A 23,275-nucleotide genomic window follows, 5' to 3' on the forward strand; every position below is an offset into this window, starting at 1 on the left:
CATAGCTAGGCCTCCTTGCGGGCCGCCAGGTAGGTCACCGCTCGGGTCGGGGCGCCAGGCACAGGATCTGCCGGCCTCAGCCTCCAGGCCTGGGCGGGCCGCCAGGCGAGTGCGTTCCAGCGCTCAAAAGGCGCCACTGGAGGCCGTGCTTCCACTGGGCGGACCACTGGCCATGGAGCCGCGCGCAGGGGGCGCCACGGACCCTAGGGGGAGCAGAGGAGGTACGCGGGCATGGGGGAGTGAGAGGGCGCGTCCCCCAGCCACCGTCGCCCCGCCGGTGTGCTCCTCACCCTTTCCTTCTGACAGGTGGTAAACAGAGCAGCTCTGGCGCCCAAGCGCCGGTGGCAGCGGGCAGGGAACCAGCGACCGGGCTGGGCTCAAGGTCCCCTACCCACGCTCACACCTGTGCCAGCACTCACCTCCGAGTGAAAGGCCCGAGCACCAGACCCGGGGAAATGTGCGGGGAGGGGGTCTGCTCGTGGTCAGTGGGGACACCTGGGCACTCGGGGTCTGTAGTGAAGGGGCGGAGGGGGGCAGCTAGGGGCCCCTGGGAATCTGTGGAGGGGGAATCTGGAGGTACGTGGCCATGTGGGGAAGCCGGGCCTCTGAGGGAATTCAGGGGTTAGCAAGGGTTGCCTAGGATATCTGAAGGTGGATTTGGGGTCCCTGGAGCTACGGAGTCAGTCAGACTGTGCTCTCTTGGGATATCTGGAAGAGTCTGGATGCCTGGAGATATCGTGGGGGAAGACTTTGGAGTCTGAGTTTATTAGGGGGCAGTCGGAGACCTCCAGGAAAAAACCATAGGGTGTTTGGAGATGTCCAGGACTACTGGAGTCAACCAGCTATCTCCGGGGACATCGTGGAGGCAGGCGGGGGTCTACGGGCATTCCCACGAAGGTCAGGGGTCGTGGGAGAGGAGAGGGACAGTGGCGACCTCCAGAACCATCGAGGGAGCGCTTGGGGGCGTCAAGGTATCTTGAGGGGCATCTCTAGGTCTTGTCTTGCCTTCGGACGCTTGGAAGCATGGGGGTTCGCCGAGTCTCACTCAGGGTCGGAGTTGACATGTCCCCCTCTCCCGCGCAGGCCGCCACCCTCCCCTGTCCGCTGGCCCCAGCGCCCGTCAGCTCCTGTCGCGGCTGGACGCGCGCCCCCTGGCGGCCCGAGCTGCGGCCGACGTGGCGGCGCTGGTGCGCAGGGCCGGCGCCACATTGCGCCTGCGTCCCAAGGAGGGTACGTGACGGGGGCGGGGCCTCCAGGGGGCGGGGTTGGTGTAGAGGTGGGTTCGGGGGTGGCAGGCCCCGGATTCTTAGCTACTCCCCTGGGTGGGGCCGAGGGGTGTGCTATGGAAGGGCGGGGCTCTGCGGTGCTTCGAAGGGAGGAGGCCTTGGAGTATGGTAGTGAATCTTTTAGGGTTATTGCGGCAGGCGAGTGTCAATTTTGTTGAGAGTGCGGGGCTGGATTTTTAAATTCTGATGAACGGAGCTTCGTACGTCATTTCTGAGGAGGCGGGATCTGGAGAGTACTGGGGGCAGGTACTTAGCAAAGAGGCGGGCCTGGAAAGCTAGGCAGGGGGCGGGGCTTGAAATGTGAGGCTGGAGATGAGGATTAGAGGGTGATCAGAGGGTTTGACGAAATCTGAAGCCGTACCCTCCTGGGTGGACCTACAGCTATTTGAGGGGTCTGTAGAATTATTCAAATGGTCGAGCCCAGGACTTTTTTTTAAGGAGGAAGGGTTAAACGGTTATTTGTGTAGGCTGAATCTTTAAGATAACTTTTTTTTTTGAGACAGAGCCTCAAGCTATCGCCCTGGGTAAGAGCGCCTGTGGCATCACAGCTCACAGCAACCTGGGCTTAAGCAATTCTCTTGCCTCAGCCTCCCAAGTAGCAGGGACTACAGGCGCCCGCCACAATGCCCGGCTATTTTTTGGCTGTGGTTGTCATTGTTGTTTGGTAGGCCCGGGCTGGATTTGTAAACTCCAGCTCTGGGTATGTGGCTGGCGCCTTATCCCCTTGAGCTACAGGCACCGATCTCTTTAAGATAATTTGAACAAGTAGTGTCTAGGTAAATAAACCATGAGCTAATTTGTACTTATGTAGTACAAATGAGGCATGTAAATGAGACTAGAAGTTAGCTTGCCCCCCCAGTCTTCTCTGCTTGTTTCCTCCCAGGTGTTAGTGTGCTGGACTCTGCAGACATAGAGGTCACAGACAGTCGTCTACCTCACCCCACTACTGTGGATCACCAGCCGCAGGTACTACCTCATTCTTCTATTTGAGTCCACCTGCTTCGGGGCTGGCAATCTCTGTACATCCCTGTCCTTACTCTAGCATCGTCGGTCGGAGACTGTGGGTATGTGTACTCAACCGCCCGGAGTGACCCATGCTAAGGCACGTTGTGCTTCGAAGCCGCCCCGGACCCCTGATCAATTCTCTGTAGAGCTGGTCCGCGGTTCTGAAGGCTTTGGTCTCACTTTAAGTGGCGGCCAGGATGTTGGTGGGGATGCTCCGCTGGCTGTGCGCGGGCTGCTTAAGGACGGGCAGGCACAGCGCTGTGGTCGTTTGCAGGTGAGTCTTAAGGCACCTTCCACTGGTAGGTGCTATCCCTGCCTTTGTGGGGGTGCTCTCTATTTTCCCTTCCTACAGTACCGCTCCCTCGGACTCTGGCAGGTCGGTGACCTAGTGCTTCACATTAATGGAGAGTCAACACAGGGCCTCACCCACACTCAGGTGGTGGAGAGGATACGCGCTGGAGGCCCCCAGCTCCACCTGGTGCTCAGCCGGCCTGTGGAGACCCATTCGGGCAAGCCTGAAGGGGTGGGAAGATTCCCAAGAGGAGACGGTGGGTTTCCCAGGGGAAAAGGGTCAATGAGGAGAAGAAGTTGGCAGAATAGAGATACTGTGATTCTGGGTGGGAAGGGTTTGATAGTCTCTGTGGGGAGGGTCCCATGTTCTGTGTCTGCGGGGAGTCAAGGTATTCTCAAAAGTGGGGTAGGGAGGGGCACAGGACCCTGAGATAGGAATAAAGTGAGGGCTGAGAGGGTTGGTCCCAAGGGTAGGAATTTCAGAGGGATGCTTTGTTGGTGCAGGGAGGGACTAGAAGGGAAAGGGTCTGGGGTAAGAGTGAGTGTTCACAAGGATGAGTCTTAGTTCTGGGATGGGAAGGCAGAGTGGGTCTTAGCCAGGAGGAAATGAAATGGGCATCCAGAGGGTAAGGGGTCTAGTTTTGAAAGACAAACAGTGGATAAGAGAAAGGGTTTGAAAGTCAAGGGAGTCAATGAGAGGGGAGACTTGGGGGTCTTTGATGGGAGGAGGAGGAGTTTGTCCTTCCTAAATTAAGACCAGGGTCAATTTCCTATGGAGATTGTGGGAACTGATTTCTGAGGGGCATGTTCTGGATGGGGGGGGGCGGTGTGTCTCAGGTCTCAGGAAGGAGGTATCCTGGGTCGTGTGGGGGTGGTGCTGGTCCCTGAATGGGGCACTTCAGGCCTTGAAGGGAGGTTTCTCTGAGAGTCAGAGTCTGTCTCCTGCAGCCCTTGGGCTCTCCTGGCCACCCTTAGCCAAGCACCCTGATTTCACTTCTCTACTTTGACACCCAACCTAACCCGCGGTCCCACCACCCGCAGATCTCAGCTTAGATCCTGGAGGGCCGGAGAAGATGAGGTCTCGCAGCAGTAGCACGTCCCCAGTTCAGCACCTTCAATCTTTGACAACGGGCAAGACCCAGGATACTCGGGAGCCTAGTCCAGAGGAGATGGCCAGCGGCCGGTTGGTTCCCCGTCCTGAGCCCCACACGGAGGACCCTGAGGACCGCATCCCAAGTTCCCCAGGGCCCTGGCTGGTGCCGAGCGAGGAACGTCTCTCTCGGGCCCTGGGAGTCTCAGGGGCGGCGCAGGTAGCCCAAGAGACGGCAGCCGGACGGCGGAGACATTGAGCGTATATCAGACCGCTCCGTGCTCCGTTGGTGCCGCCCAACCTAGATCTGGTGTGCCGGGCCCCGCGTCGCACTAGCACCGCCCGAGAGCTTCCACCTGGTCTGGTCCCTCCCCCACTCCGCTGCGCAGTCAGCCAGCCCGCACTCCCCTCGAAACGTCAGTGGTATGGCCCGTCCAGACCGGCCAGCCCTGCGCTTCTTGTTTGGCCCAGGGAAGTATTAAAATGGTTAGATCCAGTCTTAACTTGCTAGGTGCTCTAGGTCGGGTGGGGCTGCCCAGTCCGCTCTGTAAAGGAGGGGGTGGCTTTATCTGGTTTCAAGGAGTGCCTCTTGTAACCGCTGACAAGCTTCTTGCCCAGCCGTTTCTTTCATGCTTCCAGCTGGGTCTTTACTTCTGCCTATCCTCAGCCTGTGTTTCCTATCCTCGCCTTTTCTCTTCGCCAACTCCTGCTGCGTTTCCCATTCATTCATTTCTCCTCTTTGGGGGTGTGCAGTGGCTCACACGTAATTATTGTGCATGGCAATGGGAGTGCAGAGGTGGGCCTGTTATTGTGGCAGGAATGCACAGGTATAACCCACAGTCCTGACTCGGAATCGTCTAGATCCTCCGCTGTCGTTGGAATAGTAAAGCTAGAAGTAGGGTGGCTTCCCTCACCGGGAGCCTGCGGTCTCCCACTTCCGGCCAAGTCGGCTAGCTTTTGCTGGCGCGTAGACTGCCACCCTCAAGGCACTGGCTGGGGCCCTAGAGCCCCCTTTAGGGCGGAGCCGGGAAGGTGTGAGTCAGCGCCTCCGGGCGGGCCGGGCTAAAAAGAGCTGTGCATATTAAAAACAAACAAACAAAGGTTGTCAGAACTTTTCAGCCACGCCCTTCTTTTCCATAGATGGTGAGGAACTGCACTGGGCTTGTGTGCACATGCCACACTCTGGGCGTTCCCAATCCCAGGAAAGGTCGAGAATTTCCTCTGTCTTGGAAATAGATCCCCACAGCCAGGGCTTATATGGCCAACGGGCTCCAACCAGGGTAGCCCCGAGCCAGACACTGGCAAAGGCCAGGAATGTCCAGTCACCTCTGCTGTCACCACATCCTGAACACTCTGCCCCGTCCTCTCAAGGAGGGAAGCTGTGGTCTGACTGGAACCGGCAACTTTCGCTCCTCTGGGGAGGAGACGGGGAGAGAAGAGAGAAATTAAAGGGCCAGAGTGTGAGTCCAGGGTGGCTTGGAGAAAAGAGAGGAACTGCAAAGACGGGATGGAGAGCTGGGAGTTGGAGTATGAAGAGGTGGAGAAGTGAACGCTTGAATGGTTAGAGCTGTAGCTATTGTAGGGGAGTGTGCCAACATGACTTCCAACTATCCCTGACTCAGAGCCTGGTGGAGGTGTGGGTCTACAGAAGTCAACAAAGGCCTCAAGTTCCCCAGTCCTAAAAATACAGTCACACTCAGGAGACTAATAATAGTAACCCTAGCCACCATTTGCTTAGTCTTATCCCTCCTACTGGCATTATTGCAATATTTAGTTTCATCTACAGTAGTTACATATGTACTCAACAACCTTGATATGTCCGTTTCACAGAGAAGGAAAGTGAGGCCCCAACTGTGAAAATAGCTTGGGGAGTGGGTTTGAAGAAGGATTTAATCTAGACCTGATACCTAAGTCTGTCCTCTTTCTTTCTTTGATAGTCTTACTTTGTCACCCTCAGTAGAGTGCCCTAGCGTCATAGCTCACAGCAACCTCCAACTCTTAGGCTCAAGCGATTCTCTTGTCTCAGCCTCCTCAGTAGCTGGGATTACAGGAGCACACCACAATGCTCAGCTATTTTTTAGAGATGAGGTCTCCCTCTGGCTCAGGCTGATTTGAACCTGTGAGCTCAGGCAATCCACCCGTCACGGCCTCCCAAGTGCTAGGATTACAGGCATGAGCCACCGTGCCTAGCCCAATTTCACCCAAATTTAACAATTTTGGGGGAAGGAGGAGGGACAGGGCCTAGTTCTGTTCCCTAGGCTGGAGTGTAGTGGCATGATCATAGCTCATTATAACCTCAAACTCCTGGGCTCACTCAAGTGATCCTCTTGCCTCAGCCTCCTAAGTAGCTGGAATTACAGGTTTATGCCACTATGCTTGGCTAATTTTTAATTTTTTTGTAAAGACAGGGTCTCCCTATGTTCCCCAGGCTGGTTGACAATTATTAATTAAATCTCAGCGGGCTGGGTGAGGTGTCTCATGCCTGTAATCCTAGAACTCTGAGAGGCCAAGGGGGGTGGACTCCCTGAGCTCAGGAGTTTGAGACCAGCCTGAGCAAGAGCAAGACCCTATCTCTATTAAAAATAGAAAAATTAGGGTGGCACCTGTGGCTCAGTAAGTAGGGCTCCAGCCCCAAAGGTGGCAGGTTCAAACTTGGCCCCAGCCAAACTGCAACAAAAAGTAGCCGGGCATTATGGTGGGTGCCTGTGGTCCCACTACTTGGGAGGCTGAGGCAAGAGAATCGCCTAAGCCCAAGAGCTGGGGGTTGCTGTGAGCTGTGACACTACGGCACTCTACCGAGAGCGAGAAAGTGAGACTGTCTCTAAAAAAAAAAAAAAAAAAGAAAAGAAAAATTAGCCAAGAGTTTTGGCAGGTGCCTGTAATCCCAGCTACTTGGGAGGCTGAGAGCTATGGTGCCATGGCACTTTGCCCAGGTGATAAAGTGAGACTCTACCTCAAAGCAAAAAAAAGTGGACCCCAGCTGTATATGCCCTGCATTGTGATAGGTACTGTGCAAATGCTGGGAGAACAGGACATAAAGAGCTGATGTAATGGGGTAGACGGATGTCAGACAGGAAAGACAAGAAAATTAATTTTAAAAAAATACTTTCAGAGTGATTCAAGAGGTATGAATCTAGCAAAATGAGGTTATGTTTGGGGAGATGATGGTGGGCTTCTGTCCTCTTTGAAGACATGACAATTGAGATGGGTCCTGAATGACCAGAAGCCAGAGGTATGAAGAGCTGGGGGGAAGACACTGACAGCAGTGGGAACATTAAGTACAAATGCTTTGAGGTGGGACCTAGTTTATCTTGTTTTATTAAATTAGGCATGTCCTTACAGAATCAGGAAGCACATACTCAGCACTGAGAGAAGCAAGTTTCATCCCCTCCACTATTCAGTCACTCTTTCAGCAGCTAGGACTGAAAGACAAGAACGCCTTCCTTTGTTTTGAGGGACCCTGTGTTTGAGAAGAGGAGAGAAGGCAAGCCCTTGAGTTGAACTTTCCCCACCTCAAATGAAATGAAAAAACCAACATCCAGCCTGGAGATTGAATCCCCCTGCACTTCCTATCTCCTGATTCCAGGTGACCAGGTGTTAAGTCTCAGATTCAGAAATTAAGACTGAACTGGAAGAAATTTCTTGCTCAAATTAACAGACTCTGCAAATGTCTTCGGCTTCATCACTTAGCCTTGTACCCCAGGAACCATCTCCTCCCCTTCATCTTACCAAGTACCTGGCAATAAACTTCACCATTCCTCATGTAGGGCTAGCTGGTTCCTACCCTTAGAACCAAGAAAACCGGGGCCCAGAATTTAGGGCCAGGACTTCCCTGGGGTTTCAGAGCACAGAATGAGAGAGACCTTGGCTCCCTGGGCTCCAGGTTAACAAACAATGCCTGCCCCACCTACGGAGCAGCTCCATGCTCACCAGGCCTTGCTCTCTCTCTGCATCTGCAGCAGGGTGTCATCACTGCTAAGAGATTTATTCCAGGCTGAGTGTGGTGGCTCAGGCTTGTAATCCTAGCACTCGGGGAGGCCAGGGAGGGTGGTTGCCTGAGCTCATAGGTTCAACACTGGCCTGAGCCAGAGCAAAACCTCGTCTCTAAAAATAGGTGGGCATTGTGGCAGTGTGTCTGTGGTCCCAGCTACTTGGGAGGATGAGGCAAGAGAATGGCTTAAGCCAAAGAGTTTGAGGTTGCTGTGAGCTATGACGCCAGGCCCTCTACCCATGGTGACAAAGTGAGACTGTCTCAAAAAAAATTTTTTTTATTCCACAGTCCATGATCCTTTATCCGCAATTCTGAAGCCCCCAAAGCTCTAGAAACAGACTGTTTCCCCCACAAGTTTGGCACCATTTGATTACAAAATCTGACCTGACCTAATGAGGAACAATTTTCAGTTCTTACTTATCCACTTACTGTGAACTTTCACATCTCTTTCTGAGGCAATGTTGACTTTTTTTTTTTTTTTTAACGCGGCAGCCCCAAACCTTGCTGAGAGTATACGCAAGGTGAAAACTTTCTAAAACCAAAAATATTCGGATTTCTGGAAACGTACTAGGTCCTGAGGCTTTAGGGTTTAATCATGGCCCAGGCAGTTTCTCAGCTAAGGAAACCAAGTCAGATTCCTCCCAAAGCCTGATTCCCGTATTCCAAAAAGGTGAAGGGTCGCTCCATTACTGCGCGTGGTACCCGAGTTGCCAAGCACCCCGGAGATGGGGCGCCCTGGGGTCTGTGGACCAGGCTGGGTGGATCCTCAGCGGGCGGGGCGAGGGGGTTTCCGGGGCGGCAGCCACCTGGCCCGGCCCCCTCCGGCCCCGCCCGCTTCTGCTCCGCGCGGTGATTCACTCCCTCCTTCGCCCCGGGGGCCCCCTTCCCGGCCAGACAGCGGGCAAGACGGCTGGGTGTGCAGCGTCCTCGAACCCGCGAGCAAGTGAGCAGATCCTCCGCACCCGCAAGGACTCTAGCCCATGCCATGGCGGATTCTGAGCGCCTCTCAGCCCCTGGTTGCTGGGCCGCCTGCACCAACTTCTCGCGCACCCGAAAGGGGGTTCTCCTCTTGGCTGAGATTGTGAGCGTATTGGGACAGGCGGGTGGGCAAAGGCAGCGGGTAGTGTGGCTGGTCCACGAGGGACTGGACAGTCTGGGGTGAGGCAGGCATGAGGCCGGGGCACTCGGCAAGGGGCGCCAGTGGGTGTGTTCTGGTGGACGTCTGAAAGTGGGGGCGCAGGGTGAGTCAGTGGGGTTTGGAGAGGGTGGTCGAAAAACTGGTGGCTCATGGGGTAAGGCAAGGCCTATAACGCATATGGGGGCTTCGTTGGGGAAGCCCGCGTGGACGCATCAGTGGACTCAATGAGGGGGTCCAGGGGGTGGGAAGTAGGGGCCTCCCGTGGCAGGGCGTGGCGCTGCCTGGGTACTGGCGGGCGGGCTGGCAGCGCGCCCGGGGCGGGGCTTGATGGGGTGGGGCTCGTGCGTTAGTCCCGCAGGGTAGGGCGCCTCACCCTTCCCCAGTTCTTCCTCGCCTTTCTGGGGCCACGCGGGATGTTCTTCTTAGCTTTTTGAGCCTCTCTGGAGCCTTGGTTTCTCGCTCCACCTCTAAGTGGGCGCCGCCTTTGAGTGACTTGTAAAAGGAGTGCGGCGCCTTTAACGAAGCCCTGCCCCTCCGGTGTCACTCTCACGGTTTCCCAAAGGAGTTGCCCAGGGAACTGCTTGTCCCACTCCTTCAAGGCCAAGAAACTGGCGCCAGCGATGCTCACAAAACACCTGGCAGAGCCACTCCTCTGAGTATCCTCTGCCCATATCGTAGAATGGAAAAGGGAGGAAACTGAGAAACCCAAGTCCACACACCTTGCTCGCAGGGTGACCCTAGGCAAGCCATTTAACCTCTCTATGCCACACGTTTTCCATCGATAAAATAGAGATATTAAGGCTGGGCGCGGTGGCTCATGCCTGTAATCCTAGCATTCTGGAAGGCTGGGGTAGGCGGATTGACTGAGCTCACAGGTTCGAGACCAGCCTGAGCAAGTGCGAGACCCCCGTCTCTAAAAAATAGCCATGTGTTGTCGTGGGTACCTGTAGTCCCAGCTACTTGGGAGGCTGAGACAAGAGAATTGCTTGAGCCCAAGAGTTTGAGGTTGCTGGGAGCTGTGACACCACAGCACTCTACTGAAGGCGACAAAGTGAGACTGTCTCAAAAAATATATATGTAGAGCGGCGCCTGTGGCTCAGTGAGTAGGGCTCCGGCCCCATATATGGAGGGTGATGGATTCAAACCCGGCCCCCAGCCAAACTTCAACAAAAAATAGCCGGGCGTTGTAGCGGGCACCTGTAGTTCCAGCTATTTGGGAGGCTGAAGCAAGAGAATCACCTAAGCCCAAGAGCTGGAGGTTGCTGTGAGCTGTGACACCACCGCACTCTACCGAGGGCAACAAAGTGAAACTGTCTCTAAAAAAAACAGAGAGAGAGATATTAATAGTAGTTCCCAGTTCATTAGATTATTGTGGTGAATAAGTGAGTTTGGAACACAGCACACAAAAGTGTAGCTATTATTGTGTTATTTTCCCAGTCCTAGTAGGCTGGGACCCTCCAATTTAAATCAATTTCCTCAGCTGGGAGCTGATGGAGGCCCCCCCTTCCTGTGTCACCCTTTCAGATATTGTGCCTGGTAATTCTGATCTGCTTCAGTGCCTCCACACCAGGGTATTCCTCCCTGTCGGTGATTGAAATGATCTTTGCTGCTATCTTCTTTGTCATCTACATGTGTGACCTGAACACCAAGATACCACTCATCAATTGGCCCTGGAGTGTGAGACGGGGGTGAACAATGGCAGGGCTGGGGAGGCGCTTGGGTAGTTAGTGTTGTCCAGGGAACTCTGGATGCTGATTTTCCTCTTCTTTATCTCACAGGATTTCTTCCGAACCCTCATTGGGGCGATCCTCTACCTGATCACCTCCATTGTTGTCCTTATTGAGAGAGGAAATCCCTCTAAAATCGTTGCTGGGGTAATGGCCATGGAGGCAGCTCCAAATCAAAGAGAGAAGAGTTTGAGGATGGGGAGGGAACACATTCCTGCCTGTGCTCCTGGCAGAAAGTGAGAGACCCACAGCAGGCCAGATATGCCCTCAAGGCCTGCAGGAAAGTTTTGCTCAGGTCCAGGTTTTGCCTCTAAAGATCTTCATTTGCTGTGAAGGGCTTTCCCTTGTCCAGCACAAGTACCTTTCTGGGAAGTGCAAACAGGTGGCTCCCTTATCAACACACTAGACTACCATCTACTAGAATTTTGCAGAACTTTGTCTCAAATGTAATGTGAATTGTGCCCCATACATGTGGGGCCATGGTGTAGCTGCCCTGTGTTCAGAGGTATTAGGAGGGTATGCTAGAATCCAGTCTCTCAGCCCTTCTGTAGGGCTTGCTGACAGTGCCAAATACAAAGAGCTAAGAGGCCAAGTAGCCTGACCACCTAATCTAATCCTCCTCACTCCCACTCTGCCACTAGGTACTGGGCCTAATCGCTACATGCCTTTTTGGGTATGATGCCTACGTCACTTTCCCTTTAAGGCAGCAAAAACATACAGCAGCGCCCACTGGTAAGTGTGTGTGTGGGGGTATATGTGTGTCTTTGTGTAGGGGGGTTGATGAAAGGGCAGAGGAAAAAAGGAAAGGGATCTCCTAAAGGTATGCATGACAATTCTGTTCCTTTTTGGTACTTATGGCTTTTGTATCAGTAGGTACCATAAGTGTCAGTATTGTTATCTGTAAAATGGGAATATGGATCCAGCCAATGCTTTCTCTTTTCCTCACTTGCAGAACCTGCAGATGGTCCAGTGTAGGCGAACTCTTCTCATTTCTCTCTGCAACTTGCAAATAAGTCCTCCATCCAAATAAGCCCACCCCTGTAACACTCCCTACCAATTCCCAGCCTTCTATTGAGGCAAAAGTGCCTTTATTGGGAGAATTTTGTTTTCCAGCCTGCCAATCAACCTTCCGGCATGTGGCCACTTTTATGGGCATGCCTAGGTCCTCCTTCCTTCTCCAGCAGAGACACCAGTTCTGCCTAAACCATACCCCCACCTAAGCCATAAAATGAGGGAACAAGGCACCTTACACTGCAGATTCCAGGCCCCAGTTGTAACCCACTCTAAATAATCTCCTTGCTGTGGGGAGTGGTTCTGTGGAGGGATAAATAAATAGATTATTAAAATATACAATGAGTAAAGTAAATCCTTTGATCAAATATGAATAAATCTCAAGCATCAGGAGGGGGAAGTGAGGAGGGGCAAATTGAGGAGTGGTGGCTGGGGCAAGAAGGTAACCTCATTTTACAATGAATGTTAAATTACTTCAATAATACAATAGAATCAAGGAGGAAGGAAGGGGCTTTATGACAGGTTGGGAGTTATCAATACCACTGACTGGAGAATGGAGCCCCTCCAGGGCTACCTGCCTTCAAGCTACTATGCAGTTCTTGTCTCGGGCCTGTCGAGACATACCCGGGTGAGAATCCCCAGACAGTGGCGAGGAGGGGGTGTTGAGAGACTCAGGTGTAGTGTCCTGAGCGGGCTTGGGCCTGCACAGCTGCGGGGGCAGTGGGATTCGTTCTCCTAGGAAGAAGCCATCATCTTCTGAAGACTCAGAACTGGAACTGGAGGGTGAGCTAGAGCAAGATCCTGAATCTGACCCTGATCCCAAGTCACACTGATAGTGGTGATGTCTTCCGGGGTGGCGATGGTGGCGGCGGCGGTGGTGGTGGTGGTGGCGGCGACCGCGGGCCCTGGGTGGGGGACTGCGTGGCCTTCGGCGCTGGGCTGGGGGCGCACTCAGGGTCCGCCGTGGACCTCCTTCAAACACCAGAGGGTCACGGAAGCTGACGCGTGGGGTGCTCTGACGACCGAAGGCACTATCATCCATGTGTGTATTTGGTTGGCCGGGGGACTCTGAGGGTGGCTCTGGGGCACTGCGGAGCCCCAGCTCTGGCATGGAGTGGCGTTGGGGGGCCCCTCTCAGAAAACGGGAGGGCTCCTCAGGGCCTGAAGCTGGAAAGGGAGAGATGGAGGGTCTCCTGTACCGGCAGGAGTAGGAGACAGGGAGACGAAAAGTCTGGGAAATATGAGGCTTGGAACAGGCGCTGAGTGGAGAGAGGTTGGGAAGTAAGAACACAAAAACAGCAAGATGGACTGGGGACATAGCTTTGGATAGAAGGGGCGCGGCCTTGGCTGGAGTATATTTGGTTTGGGATAGAATGGGGTGGGGCCTGGGTGGGTGGAAGGTGACCGGCTGGAGGACTTGGGATCAAGCAGGGACAAGTTAAGGAAGGAGACTGGCCCTGTACAGAAGCAGGGTGAAACCAAGTCTCAAGAGGTGGGCTGGAGACTAGGTATGGAATAGTGTGGGTAAGGGGGAGGGCTGAAATGTGGAGAGAGGGCAGCGATGCAGTAGGTGTAGGGCCTGGGTGAGTCATGGGAAAGGGCCAAAGTTGAGACAGGGGGTGGGGTGAGGGGCATGGGGCTGCGGATGGGCATGGCTGGGGGTTAGCTTAGCTTACCAGGAGGGGATTCCACACAAGTGTCCTTGGTAGCCATGTTGGACGCCCCCTCCGCTGCAGAATAAGAGGCTGTGGAGTCTGCTAGCGGTGCAGTGACTGTGCCTGCACTCCAGCTACGTCGGCTGGGCCCGGGAGTGGTGGGCTCAGACCCAAGGCTGCAGGCTCGAGAGCAGAAGATTAGGCCACTGCGTGGCAGGAAGGGGCGCCCCAGCAGGGCCCGCCTGCAGCGGCTACAGCAAAAGCAGCGGTCGGAGGCATGCCAGTGCTGGCCCTCGTAAGCCATCTGGCCCTGGTCCAGGCCTGTGGGGACCAACACAAGGGGGAAACTGAGGCAGAAGGCCCAGGATTACCCCCTTCCACGAATGGGGACCTTCTTGGGAAGGGTTGGGGAACTGAAGGAGGGTATCCCAAGATGCCCTCTCCCTACTCCAAAAAGACCCTTCTCTGGAGAAAGCAAGAAACTAGAGGTTTGGTCCTCACCCCAAGGTTCTTCATTCTCTTCTGGGGGCTGGCTGGTAAATGTCTCCCTCCCACTGTCTTTCCCAGGTGCTCCCTACCAGAGTAGGGGTGGGCCAGGCTTAGACATTAAGGGGTGGCTTCAGGAAGAAGGAAGAGTGAAGGCTAGACCTGAAGTGGCCTGAGTGGTAGAGGCAGAGCTTAAAGGGAAGACATGGCCTTGGTTGGAAAGGAGTGAGTCTTAGGAAGTAAGGTGGAACTGCAGCAGTGATTTTCAACTGGTGTGCTGTGAAAACTTTTAAAGATCATTAATGAAATTATTTTTGAAAGATCAAAGCATAGTACATATATTACTTTTTTTTTTTTTTTTTTGAGACAAGAGTCATAGCTTACAGCAAGCTCAAACTCTTGGGCTCAAGCCATCCTCTTCCTTCAGCCCCCCAAGCAACTGGGACTACAGGTACCTGCCATCACGCCTGGATAATTTTTCTATTTTTATTTATTTATTTTTTGGAGACACAGTCTCACTTTGTTGCTCTTGGTAGAGTGCTGTGGCATCACAGCTTATAGCAACCTCAAACTCTTGGGCTTAAGCGATTTTCTTGCCTCAGCCTCCCAAGTAGCTGGAACTACATGCGCCTGCCACAATGCCTAGCTTTTTGTTGTTGTTGCAGTTGTCATTGTTGCTTTAGCTGGCCAGGGCCAGTTTCAAACCCGCCAGCCTCGGTGTATGTGGCTGGCGCTCTACCCACTGAGCAACAGGTGCGACCTTAATGCTTTTTTTTTTTTTGATCAACATAATTTAAGGAGTTTATAGGTTCAAGTGTGCTGTGAGATAAAAAAAGGTTGAAAAACACTGAGCTCGAGAGTAGGCTGTGACCTAGATGGATGGATGAGAGTGGAAGAGAACTGGGCATAGCTTGGTGTGGTAGAGGCTGAGCTAGAAGGTAGTCTTGGGTGGTGGGATTTAGAAGGACCCTGCATCTGGGTCTGGATGTGTAGTGGTGGCCTAGTGTGCAGGTGTGAGGTTTATAAAGTATGGCACAGTGAGAGACACTGGGAGTGGACTTACAGTGAAGGGTGTGGGGACTTAGAGGAGAAGAGGAATCTTGGTGGGGTGGGGCTATGGCCCAGCTGTCCATCCATCCCACCATGTTTACCCACCAATGTGCTCCCCACAGCCATCACAGTATTCCGCATGGCGGGCCTCATAGCAGGCACAGCAGTGGGGACGGCTCTGACGCATGACATAGCGCTGCCCTCCTAGGGAAGCTTCACACTCAAAGCAGCAGAAGTGACCCATGTGCCAGTGTTGGCCCTCAGCTTCCGTGCACTCAGGGGAGAAGATGATCTGGAGGGCAAAGGCCATCTGTGGCTGTCAGAAAGACCTGCCTCCCACCCTGCCTTACCCCTACTCCCACCCCTGAGTAGGGAGGCCCAAACCTCGTCACAGGCTTGGCAGCGTGGACGCAGGCGTTCAGCATGGTGGCGTCCACAGTAGACCTTGCCAGCATGATAGAAGTAGATGAGGTCAACAAGTAGCTCCCGGCATGTGGTACACACAAAGCACTGTGGATGCCAGCAGGCACCCAGGCCTGCACGGCTGGCAAACACTGCGATGTCCCCACCTCCAATCTGCTTCCCACACTGCCATGGAACAGATAGACACTGTCACCATCACCAAGATAGCCAGATGGATGAGATCAGCCAAGGCATGTTATCCTTGGGCCTTCCCCATGGTGAACCTTTGTGATGGACTGGGCCTATCACAGGAGTTGCAGTTGGGGGGGCATGTTAGAGACTGACCCTGCCCACAAAGGAAGCCATACAGATGGGCCCTATCATCACGGGTGGCCTTACAGGCTAGCCTCTCCCACAGTGGGGATGACATAGAGACAGGTCAGGCCCAGTGGGGGAAGCATAGAGATAGTCTCCACTCACTCAGACCTCACCTAATAGTGGGATATATAGGCAAGCCTACCCCACTCACTACTGGGCTCTAGAGACAGGCCCTGCCACTGTGTTTCAGTTCTTATTTTTTTTTTTTTGAGACGGAGCCTCAAGCTACCCCCTGGGTAGAGTGCCATGGCCTCACAGCTCACAGCAACCTCCAACTCCTGGGCTCAAGCGAGTCTCCTGCCTCAGCCTCCCAAGTAGCTGGGACTACAGGCGCCCGCCACAGCGCTGGCCATTTTTTGGTTGCAGCCATCATTGTTGTTTGGCGGGCCCAGGCTGGGGATTCGAACCCGCCACCTTAGGTGTATGTGGCTGGCGTCTTAGCCAGTTGAGCCACAGGCACCGAGCCTGTGTTTCAGTTCTTAAAGACAAGTTCTGACCACAAGAGGTCCAGAGAGAGCTCATACCCCATGTTCACTGCATGGAGGGGCAAAGTCCATAGAGAAGGCAAACTAGGGCCTCCTTAGAGATAAATGGCACTGAACAGTGGGATCTGAGAGATGGGTCCTATCCATCAGAGGGCTCTAGAGATGTATCTCATTAGGAGGAGGGCCTCGGAGATAGATCACTGGGGCTTAAAGGGCAGACAAAACTTATCTTCCCAGAACTTGGGAGATAGGACCTGTACCCCAGGGCTTGTAGCAAGGGAATTACTCCCTTACCAAGGTCCTCTGTGGCTCACCTCCTCACAGATGGCCCCAGTGATGGTCACGGGGAAGATGCGCACAGTGCCGCGCCCCAGATTCTCCCGCTTCCGCTGTTGGCTAAAGGCTCGAAGCTCTTTCTTCTCTTCCTCTTCCAGTGCTGTGCAGTACTGGGCCTGGGGGGGATAGAGGTCTTCTAGGCTTTTCCCTTAAGGCCTTGCCCCTGTCCACTTTCAGACTTCATCCATGCCAGGAAAGTTTTTTTTTTTTAAATTTTTATTTTTTTAGAGACAGAGTCTCACTCTGTTGCCCTCGGTAGAGTGCTGTGGTGTCTCAGCTCACAGCAACCTCCAGCTCTTGGGCTTAGGTGATTCTTTTGCCTCAGCCTCCTGAGTAGCTGGGACTACAGACGCCCGCCATAACACCTGACTATTTTTTTGTTGCAGTTTGGCAGGGGCTGGGTTTGAACCCGCCACCCTTGGTGTATGGGAACAGTGCCCTACTCAATTAGCCACAGGCACCGCCCTCATGCCCAGAAAGTTTACTACTATCCCTTTGTATAGCTAGTGCTTTCTGCCTGAAACACCCACTTCTTAATCCAAGGCTCAGCTGTGGTTCTGCTAAGGAATGTTCCCTTGAAAGCCCCTGGCTGTCCAGAACTCTCATCTCAGATCAGCTCACCTTTCCTCCTATGACCCTGCTCATTTCTTTTTTTTTTTTTTTTTGAGACAGAGCCTCAAGCTGTCCCCCTGGGTAGAGTGCCATGGCTTCACTGCTCACAGCAACCTCCAACTCCTGGGCTCAAGCGAGTCTCCTGCCTCCGCCTCCCAAGCAGCTGGGACCACAGGCGCCTGCCACAACGCCTGGCCATTTTTTGGTTGCAGCCATTATTGTTGTTTGGCGGGCCCGGGCTGGATTTGAACCTGCTATCTTAGTTGTATGTGGCTGGCGCCTTAGCCGCTTGAGCCACAGGCGCTGAGCCGACCCTGCTCATTTCTTAACAGCTGCCCTGCATTTGCCCAGGCAGTACCTGTCTTCTGTCTCCTTACCTCACTGTCGTGTGGGGGCAGTTGGTGCAGTAGCTGTTTGATCCTGTATTTTTCCCCAGGACTGTTGACGTAGGGGACCTTGTCCTCTGGGAGGCAGCTAAAAAACTGATATACCTGGGAGGACATCAGGAGTGGGAGAATATCATTGAGATTAGGGATGAGTTGGGATGCAGTGAGATGGTGGGTCCACACTTCTCTGAGAAAATTTAAGTCACCAGGAGGGACTTCTGAAAGGTCAGATCATTTCCTTTAGATCCAAACATGCTGAGAGTTTCCTCAGCTCTTGACCCCACTTCCTCCTCCAGCTGCTATTCCACTTTTCTCCTCCCCTTCATAGCAAAATTCTTCAAAAGTTGTGAGCACTCCACTTCCTTCCCCCCATTCTCTCTGGAGCCTTCTCCAGTCAGGCTTTTGCCCCCACCTGTCCTTCAAAGCTGTCAAGGTCATTGATGACGTCCACATTGTTAAAATTCTTGTCCATGTCTCAGTCCTCATGGGACTTGACCTATCATTACCCTGGACCCAGGTGATCACTCCTCCCTGTAAACATTCTCTTTCTCTTTTTTATTTGAGACAGAGTCTCACTATGTTGCCCTCAGTAGAGTGCTGTGGCGCCACAGCTCACAGCAACCTCAAACTCTTGGGCTTAAGCAATTCTCTTGCCTCAGCCTCCAAAGTAGCTGGGACTACAGGTGCCCACCACAACGCCTGGCTATTTTTGTGTTGCAGTTGTTTAGTTGGCCCGGGTCGGGTTCAAACCCACCACCCTAGGGGTATATGGCTGGCACCGTAATCACTGTGCTATGGGGCCAAGCCTCTGTAAACGTTTTCTTCCCTTGTTCCCAGGACAGCACACAGCCCTCATTTTCCTCCTACCTTATTGGCTGCTTTTCTCTGTCCCTCTTTTGGCTCCTCAACTAGTCAACCCTGAAATGTGGAAGGATCCTAGGGTTTAGTTCTTGGTCCTCTTGCCTTTGTTGACATTCACACCCTTGAGAATTACATCCAACCTCATGGCTATAAATATGTGGCTAATGTGTTCCAAATGCATATCTCTAGTCCTGTCACCTGTCCCTTGAGTTCTAGGCAATGTGGCCACTCAAATGTCTAACAGTCACCTCAAACTCCAGGTGGCCAAACTTATGCTCTTAACCCTCAAACTTGCTCCTGCCTTTCCCTTTCCCACACAAGTTCACCTGCTATCCTTGAGGTCGTCTTTCACTCCTCTCGCTTTCACTCCCACAAGCAAGTCCTCTTAGCTCTAGTTTTAAAATATATCCAGAATCTGACCATGTCTTTTTTTTTTTTTTTTGAGACGGAGCCTCAACTATCCCCCTGGGTAGAATGCCATGGCATCACAGCTCACAGCAACCTCCAACTCCTGGGCTCAAGCGAGTCTCCTGCCTCAGCCTCCCAAGTAGCTGGGACTACAGGCGCCCGCCACAACGCCCGGCCATTTTTTAGTTGCAGACATCATTGTTGTTTGGCGGGCCGGGCTGGGGATTCGAACCCGCCACCTTAGGTGTATGTGGCTGGTGCCTTAGCCGCTTGAGCCACAGGCGCCGAGCCAATGTGACCATGTCTTATTGCTTCCATTGCCAGCACCATCATCAATCCCCCAAGCTACTGCAGTAGCTTCCTCCTCTCTGGTCACCCACTTCCACCCTCACTCCAATGCTGCTCTACAGTCAGCAGCCAAATCATGTCCCTCCTCTCCTCACAACCCCCTTGCAGCTTTCCTCTCATTCAGAATCAAGGTCAAAGTCCTTTTTATGGCCCTACCACCTCTCTGACCTCACCCCCAGCTGTTCTCCCCTGCCCTCACTCTGTTTCAGCAGCACTGGCCTCACTGTCCTTTCCACATGCCAAGCATATTCCTGCCTAAGGGCCTTGACATTAGTTATTCATTTTGCCTGAATCGCTCTAACCCAGGGGTCCTCGGACTTTTTAAACAGGGGGCCAGTTCACTGTCCCTCAGACCGGTGGAGGGCCAGACTGCGGGCTCTGGGACAAGTTGGCTGCTAAGCAGGACAGGCAGCAGTGGCAAAAACACCTGGCAGGCTGGATAAATGTCCTCGGTGGGCCGCAGTTTGAGGATGCCTGCTCTAACCCCAGCGATCTGCCTGTCTCACGTCTTCACCTACTTTAGGGTAGCTCAAATATTAAATTCTTAGAGGCTTACCTGGGCACCCCATTAACAATGCCAGTCTCTCTCTCTCTCTTTCATCACCTTGGGTCCCTTTCTTCTTCTTTTTTTTGAGACAGTCTCACTATGTTGCCCTGGGTAGAGTTCCATGGCGTCACAGCTCACAGAAACCTCCAGCTCTTGGGCTTAAGCGATTCTCTTGCTTCAGCCTCCCAAGTAGCTGGGAGCATATAGGCATCCGCCACAACACCCAGCTACTTTTTGGTTGTAGTTGTCATTGTTTGGCGGGCCCAGGGTGGATTCAAACTGGTCAGCTCCAGTGTATGTGGCTGGTGCCCAAGCTTTTGAGCTACAGGCGTTGAGCCTCTTTTTTTTTTTTTTTGAAACAGAGTCTCAAGCTGAGACCTGGGTAGAGTGGTGCCCTGGCATCATTAGCTTACAGCAACCTCAAACTCTTGGGCTCAAGCGATCCTCTTGGCCTCAGTTATTTTTCTATCTTTAGTAGAGACAGGGTCTTGCTCTTGCTCAGGCTGGTCTCTAACTCATGAGCTCAAGCAATCCACCCTCCTTGGCCTCACAGAGTGTGAGGATTACAGGTATGAGCCACTGCCCCTGGCCTCACTTCCCTTCCTTTTTATTCCACAGCCCTTCCACCATCTGACATATATTAATAGGGTTGTTTATTGGCTGTTTCCCTTATGGGAATCTAACCTTGATTTGGGCAATATGTCATTTTGTGTTCTGTTCACTGCTGTGTCCTCAGCACAGTGTGTGACCTGCCGTAGATGCTCCATAACTATTTGTTGAATGAATCAATCAATGAGGACTTGGTGAATGAAGTACTGGGATAAAGCCTGAGGTAAAGGATAGGAGTGGAGTGAAAAGGCCCTGAGGAACTGGTCCCATGATCACTCAGGGTTCCCTGTGAGGTGTGGGGACCTGACCATCCCTCAATCACAGATGGGTCAGAATAGCCCTCAGTCTGACCACACCAGTGTTACCCCAGAAATAGGTTCCCACTTGAGTGTGTGTGTGTGTGTGTGTGTGTGTGTGCGCGCGCGCGTGCACCCACTAGACAGCAAGAGTGGGTGGCCAGCCTCTGGTCACCTGCTCAGGCTTAAGGCCTGGAGGCACCCAGGCATACTCCTCTGATGCACAGCCCGAGTCATCGTCAGAGATGGAGTGGCGCTGGAAGTCTGAGATTAGCCGACACATGATACGTTCCAGGTCCATAGGTACCACGTGAACTGCGTGCTCCTCCCGTGGGCATTTGCAGTGCTGGCAGATCTTTCTGGGGAGGGCCAGGATAGGAGTCAATTACTAAGGGGTTGCTCACTCAGATCCCTCAGCAGCCCAAGTCCAACTGAGGGGCAGGGACATGCAGATTATCACCACCAAAGGGTCCTGGGTCTGGGAGTAGGGATGACAGGAGGTGAAGAGTCTATGAGCTAAGGTCACATGGCTGTGGGAGGCTCAGCTTCCAGCTGTCAGACACAGGCAGAGCAGGGCATAGCTATGAACTAGGGGTGGGGCTGTGAGCCAGGGCACAGGATGTGAAGGGGTGGGGCTGTGGAGTCTCAAAGACAACCCCTAACCTTTCAGCTCTGGAACTATGTCACACTCTCCCAGCAGCTGGCCTAAGTAGGGGCGGGGCTCCCAAGCTGAGATTGGAATTCTAAATCTAGGGGCTCTCTCCCTCAGGAAAGCCTCTGGACTTCGTGGGGGAACTTTCCCAAGAGGCAAGGCTCTAGACTGTGATGAGGCCCGGGTTAGGGCTTGAATCTGGGGACTGTGGGCTGTCTGTAGTATTTTATGAGATTTTTTAGGTGCAAGGCTCTACGAGGAGGATGGGACACTGGGTTTGGGAGAGTAGTTCTGTGCCTAATGTGGGGGATGGGGGGAGGTCGGTGAGCAGTGCTGCCATCTCCCTAGGGATGCCACTCGGAGGCTTGGGAGAATCTTCTGGGGGCGGGGCTGTGTAGTGGGTGGAGCTCTTCTGAGAACTCCTGGGAATGAGTCAGGGGGCAGGGCTCTGAAGCTGAGTGAGGCTCTTTTCCCAACCGAGCTCCCCCCATAGGCTAGAAGCCTAAACCTGGGGGGTTCTCCCAAAGGCAGAGTTCTGACAAAGGCTATGTAGAGGGGTCGCTTACCTCCAGCCATGCAGCAGGAAGCCGGGGCATTGCTCCCTGCAGGAGTTGCAGGGCTGGCCCCGGTCAGGGTCCTCAGTCTCTGGAAGCTGCTGTGGGCGGGGGCAGATGCAAGGCCAGGCAAGCAGGGAGGGAAAAGTCAACGCCCACCCCTCCACTCCAAGGCCAGTAACAGCACGTTGAGGCCTGTCTCACCAGGGCAGCACTGGGCAGGCTGGGACAGCACCCAGAGGACGGGGGAGGGGGACACAATCAGAGGCGGGGCAACTGAGACCACCTCCCAGCAAGCCTCCCTTTCAGGGAATTTTCCTTTCTAGGCTGGCCTTGGACTACCCCACCCGAGCCTAACCACCCTTCCGTCAACTTTACCACCCTTTCCCCAGCCGCAGGACACCCATCAGCCTTAGATCCTTCCAGGCCTCCAACACCCCCCTCAGAATTCAGAGTGCTCTCCCCACCAGAGCACAGAGTCCTTAATCTGGGTATCCCCTTCTAGGCCTTATCTCTGTCCCCTCTCCACCCATGGGGCCAGCAGCACTCCGATTCCACAGGACAAGAGACTTCCTTCCTTGGGATCCCCTCTTGAACCCTGTTCTTCCCTTCAGAAGCTCAGGAGCTGCTAGTGGCTTCACTCCCTCGTGCCCAAGGAACTGGAAGCCTCTGCTCCACTCAGAAACCCCATACCCCAAGAAACTTTGATCTTTACCCCTCATATCCTGGAGCTATTTACTCCTTCTCTGGATCACCAAACCCAGACCCCAGCTTCTCTCCTCAGAGACCCCCTCCCAAAGGAAGAAAAGAGAGACCCTCCTATCTAAGAAGTTAAAGCTTCTGCTACAGGTGGTTTAGCGGAAAAAAAAAAAAAAAGTTCAAAGCTTCTTGGCTCAGGTGGAAGAAGCCTGGACGACCTCTACCCCTTAAACTCAGTTTCTTGATCCTCAGCATTCAGGCATGCCAGGAGAGTAGGACTTCATCCTTTAGTTCACCTTCCTCCAAGGTACAGTGCCCCTCCCTCAGAAGTTCAGGAGGTCCCTGCTCAACCCAAGACCCAGGACCCAATCTCTTGGCCTTCAGAATTCCCTCTTACAATTCACAAAAGAAGGGAGAGCACCAGGTCCCAGGGGTGCTGACAAAAGTATTTGGAGAGGTGATTAGGGAGCACAGGCCACCAGACCTACATGTTCCTTCACCCACTCACCTCCAGCAGCCCCAGCTCCTCTACAGGGCGTCTGTTCCACTATCCCAACCCCTGCCCAATCGCCGGAGTCACAGTTTACCCCCTACCCCCACCGCCGTTGAGTCCCACTCACCGCACGCCCAGAGCGGCGCCTCCGAGACCCACGCGCGAACATGGCGTTCCCGGGTACGGTCAAGTCAGGCCGGGTCAGGCGAATGGAATCCTCGCAGCCGTCTGGCCACCGCGCGTCCGGCCTAAGAGCTCTGTTCCGTAAACCTGACACCCGCGTGGGAGGAGCGCACCCCGCAGAGCCCGCCCCCCACCCCAGCCTGTGGTCTCTTTTTTACTGCAGCCGCCACCGAGGCGCCCCCTGCTTAGAGGTGAGCTGCGCGCAGCCCAGGAGCTGGGGCATCACTAGGCATGGACCCCAGAACCCCAGTGTGCCACATGGCCTGTCATGGGACATTCTAGGGACTTGAGGGCCC

At 53.8% G+C, this 23,275-nt stretch overlaps 3 protein-coding genes across 3 annotated transcripts; 2 read left to right on the forward strand and 1 right to left on the reverse strand.

Moving 5' to 3' along the window:
• Positions 1 to 231: 231 nt before the first annotated feature.
• MAGIX (MAGI family member, X-linked) lies at positions 232 to 4,780 on the forward strand. The gene is made up of 7 exons (XM_012811268.2): positions 232 to 239; positions 652 to 971; positions 1,084 to 1,230; positions 2,170 to 2,252; positions 2,329 to 2,565; positions 2,644 to 2,839; positions 3,624 to 4,780. Exons 1-7 carry the CDS (start codon positions 232 to 234, stop codon positions 3,929 to 3,931), a joined length of 1,299 nt encoding a protein of 432 aa, XP_012666722.1. The 3' UTR covers positions 3,932 to 4,780.
• A 3,703-nt stretch (positions 4,781 to 8,483) lies between these two features.
• On the forward strand, positions 8,484 to 11,876 carry PLP2 (proteolipid protein 2). Its single transcript, XM_003799661.2, has 5 exons — positions 8,484 to 8,744; positions 10,326 to 10,478; positions 10,580 to 10,675; positions 11,170 to 11,260; positions 11,481 to 11,876. Exons 1-5 carry the CDS (start codon positions 8,649 to 8,651, stop codon positions 11,501 to 11,503), a joined length of 459 nt encoding a protein of 152 aa, XP_003799709.1. The 5' UTR covers positions 8,484 to 8,648; the 3' UTR covers positions 11,504 to 11,876.
• Positions 11,877 to 12,051: 175 nt separating this feature from the next.
• Positions 12,052 to 23,007, reverse strand: PRICKLE3 (prickle planar cell polarity protein 3). The gene is made up of 9 exons (XM_012811332.2): positions 22,924 to 23,007; positions 21,617 to 21,705; positions 20,574 to 20,757; positions 17,321 to 17,434; positions 16,310 to 16,447; positions 15,115 to 15,318; positions 14,836 to 15,022; positions 13,216 to 13,515; positions 12,052 to 12,706 (listed from the first exon to the last, which is right to left on the reverse strand). Exons 1-9 carry the CDS (start codon positions 22,963 to 22,965, stop codon positions 12,120 to 12,122), a joined length of 1,845 nt encoding a protein of 614 aa, XP_012666786.1. The 5' UTR covers positions 22,966 to 23,007; the 3' UTR covers positions 12,052 to 12,119.
• Between the last annotated feature and the right edge of the window lie 268 nt (positions 23,008 to 23,275).

The sequence above is a fragment of the Otolemur garnettii genome, unplaced genomic scaffold (genome assembly GCF_000181295.1).
Source record: "Otolemur garnettii isolate 467f Iridium unplaced genomic scaffold, OtoGar3 scaffold00153, whole genome shotgun sequence".
Taxonomy (NCBI): domain Eukaryota; kingdom Metazoa; phylum Chordata; class Mammalia; order Primates; family Galagidae; genus Otolemur; species Otolemur garnettii.

Bases quoted from the DNA above. Each gene is read 5' to 3' on its own strand.
- MAGIX (XM_012811268.2), top strand. The intron at 1,231-2,169 runs GTACGTGACGGG...GTTTCCTCCCAG, and splicing joins GCGCCTGCGTCCCAAGGAGG to GTGTTAGTGTGCTGGACTCT. The intron at 2,566-2,643 runs GTGAGTCTTAAG...CCCTTCCTACAG, and splicing joins AGCGCTGTGGTCGTTTGCAG to TACCGCTCCCTCGGACTCTG.
- PLP2 (XM_003799661.2), top strand. From the start codon at position 8,649: ATGGCGGATTCTGAGCGCCTCTCAGCCCCTGGTTGCTGGGCCGCCTGC. The intron at 10,479-10,579 runs GTGAGACGGGGG...TTTATCTCACAG, and splicing joins TCATCAATTGGCCCTGGAGT to GATTTCTTCCGAACCCTCAT. The intron at 10,676-11,169 runs GTAATGGCCATG...CTCTGCCACTAG, and splicing joins CCTCTAAAATCGTTGCTGGG to GTACTGGGCCTAATCGCTAC.
- PRICKLE3 (XM_012811332.2), bottom strand. From the start codon at position 22,965: ATGTTCGCGCGTGGGTCTCGGAGGCGCCGCTCTGGGCGTGCG. The intron at 21,706-22,923 runs GTGAGTGGGACT...CCCCGCCCACAG, and splicing joins GGCGCCGCTCTGGGCGTGCG to CAGCTTCCAGAGACTGAGGA. The intron at 15,023-15,114 runs GTTTGGGCCTCC...TTTGCCCTCCAG, and splicing joins GCTGCCAAGCCTGTGACGAG to ATCATCTTCTCCCCTGAGTG.